The sequence below is a fragment of the Dendrobium catenatum genome, unplaced genomic scaffold (assembly GCF_001605985.2).
Source record: "Dendrobium catenatum unplaced genomic scaffold, ASM160598v2 fragScaff_scaffold_137, whole genome shotgun sequence".
Classification (NCBI taxonomy): domain Eukaryota; kingdom Viridiplantae; phylum Streptophyta; class Magnoliopsida; order Asparagales; family Orchidaceae; genus Dendrobium; species Dendrobium catenatum.
Genome location: NW_021318599.1, coordinates 11,845 through 13,915, shown reverse-complemented (window position 1 = coordinate 13,915; position 2,071 = coordinate 11,845). Strand labels below are relative to the sequence as shown.

The window sequence follows — 2,071 nt, the reverse complement described above, 5'->3', positions numbered from 1 at the left end:
AATATATAATTAATAGTGCAAATAATAATTAATGAGTATTTATACTTAACATGTTATTAAATTCATAACATATTAATTTTTAATTTTAATTATAAGCTTATTTTTTAATTTATAATTATCATCTTCACATTTAAATCCATAATTACCATAAATCCTGAATTATGATATCAAACATTTTCTCAGGATTTAATAAAATTTAACATTTGGCATACCAAACAGTTTTCAGGATTGAACACATTTTGAATTTACTAAATTAGATTTATGTACAGACTTCCCCCTTTTTACCTTCCGACTTCAACTACGATCCCGCTCAATCAATGGCCTCTCTACCCCTACTCTCTCCTCTCTTCCCCCTCAACCATCACACAACCAAGCGACCCAGGGTCAAAGCCTGTGCGGCGAGCAACGGGAGGCGGCCTTGGTGGACGCCGCTTTTTCACTCGGCTTTCACCGGGGATCATGGAGGATCGGAGGAGCTGGAGACGACGGGAGATTCTGTAGAAGAAGTGAAAGACGGAGGATCGCCGGCGGCGATCAGTTTCTCGGTGCTTACGCCGGAGAAGGCGAGGGTTCTGCGAAGGGAGTTGAGGGCGACGGAGACCTGGCATGACGCCATGTACCACTCCGCCATCGCCTCACGCCTCGCATCCCCGGATCAAGCTTAGCGTCGCCGCGATATCTTTGTCTGCGCGGTGATGGTTCTGTTATTTTTCTAATCGCTGTAAAGAAGCTTTTATCTACTGTGCAGAGCATCGTGTTCGTAAGGTAGGTTTGGATTTTTCTTTCTTTCCCCCTTTTTTTTTGGGCCGGAGGATGGAGAAAGTGGGAATCTGTACTGCCTATGTTATGTATGAAACCATATGTGCTTCTTCTCTGTGTGAACTGGTGCGAATCGTTGTGTGCTTCTTCTCTTTGAAGTTGTGCAAATCTGTTGCTCTATGTATTTTTAATTATATATATTAGCTATATCCCAGATCAAAACTTTCGATTTTTCTGCTTTCCCTAATCGGTTAGAGCGATCTGTCTGATGCCCCCCCCATAAACGAAGAGGCTGATATCTTCTCTGTGATTGTGCTGGTAAGCAAAAATGCCCCAAACTAAAGCCATATTTTTTAATTTTTGTATGAGATCCAGTACTTCAAAATTTTCATCATCTACTGCTCTGTGGCAGTCTTTTTCATTTCTGAATCCCTGTTTTTTTTAGAGAACAAAATTTTACAGAAAATTTTCAAAACAGTCTTGAGTTCTTTGACAGAAGAACCACATAGTAAATTGATTCAGCATTTGAGCCTGGGAGAGGCAGAGGAAGTTCAGCAAATTACCCGGAATCATCACGACTGTTGTGCTCTAGAAGATGGCTCTAGAAGATGCTAGAGATGGAGCTTGTGGAGAACGATAGATTTGATTTGTCTTGAATTTGTTTCGATGTCACGTATGTATGTAACCAAATAAAAAATAAATAAATTACACCAAAAAAATAAATAAATAAATAAATATATAACTAAAAAGTCATACAAAAATTTTAAGCGAATTCAGAGAAACTCAATTTGGACCTGACACAAATTTTGGATTAGGGTCAAATCGGATTCAAAACGGGTCAGATTTGGATTCATCAAATTGAACCATTTCAAAAATTGGGTTGACCCAATAACCCAAAATTGATCCATATTTTACTTAGAAATTTGAGATTGGCTCATTTTTTTTAATTGAAAATTGGAGATTAATCGTTTTTTTGACCTGAAAAATAGTAATTTTTGGTCGGCCTCAAGACATTTGTGTCGTGTCGGGTTGACCTGGATCTAAAGCAGATCGAGTTCGGGTCCGAAGAATCGACCCGTTTGTTGCAAAATAGGTCAGATTCAGGTTGACCCAAATAGTGTTGGGTCATCCTGAACCCGATCTATGACCCGATTTATTTATTTATTATGATGTTAGTCATAGTGAAATAATGGTTGGAAGTTGTTTTTTTTTTTAACAAAAAATTCCATTAAGATAGAAAGATACAGCACAAGATCGCAAAAAGGACCACATCAATGGAATTACAATTAATGATGATTAAAGGACTCATGTA

General features: G+C 38.1%; 1 protein-coding gene across 1 annotated transcript; it reads left to right on the top strand.

Annotated features, from left to right (window-relative positions):
- The first annotated feature begins 287 nt into the window (after positions 1-287).
- On the top strand, positions 288-981 carry LOC110094330. The gene has a single exon (XM_020819538.2). The coding sequence runs from the start codon at positions 318-320 to the stop codon at positions 663-665; it is 348 nt and encodes a 115-aa protein (XP_020675197.1). The 5' UTR covers positions 288-317; the 3' UTR covers positions 666-981.
- The last annotated feature ends 1,090 nt before the right edge of the window (positions 982-2,071 follow it).

Coding starts and splice junctions, on each gene's coding strand:
- LOC110094330 (XM_020819538.2), top strand. CDS start 318: ATGGCCTCTCTACCCCTACTCTCTCCTCTCTTCCCCCTCAACCATCAC.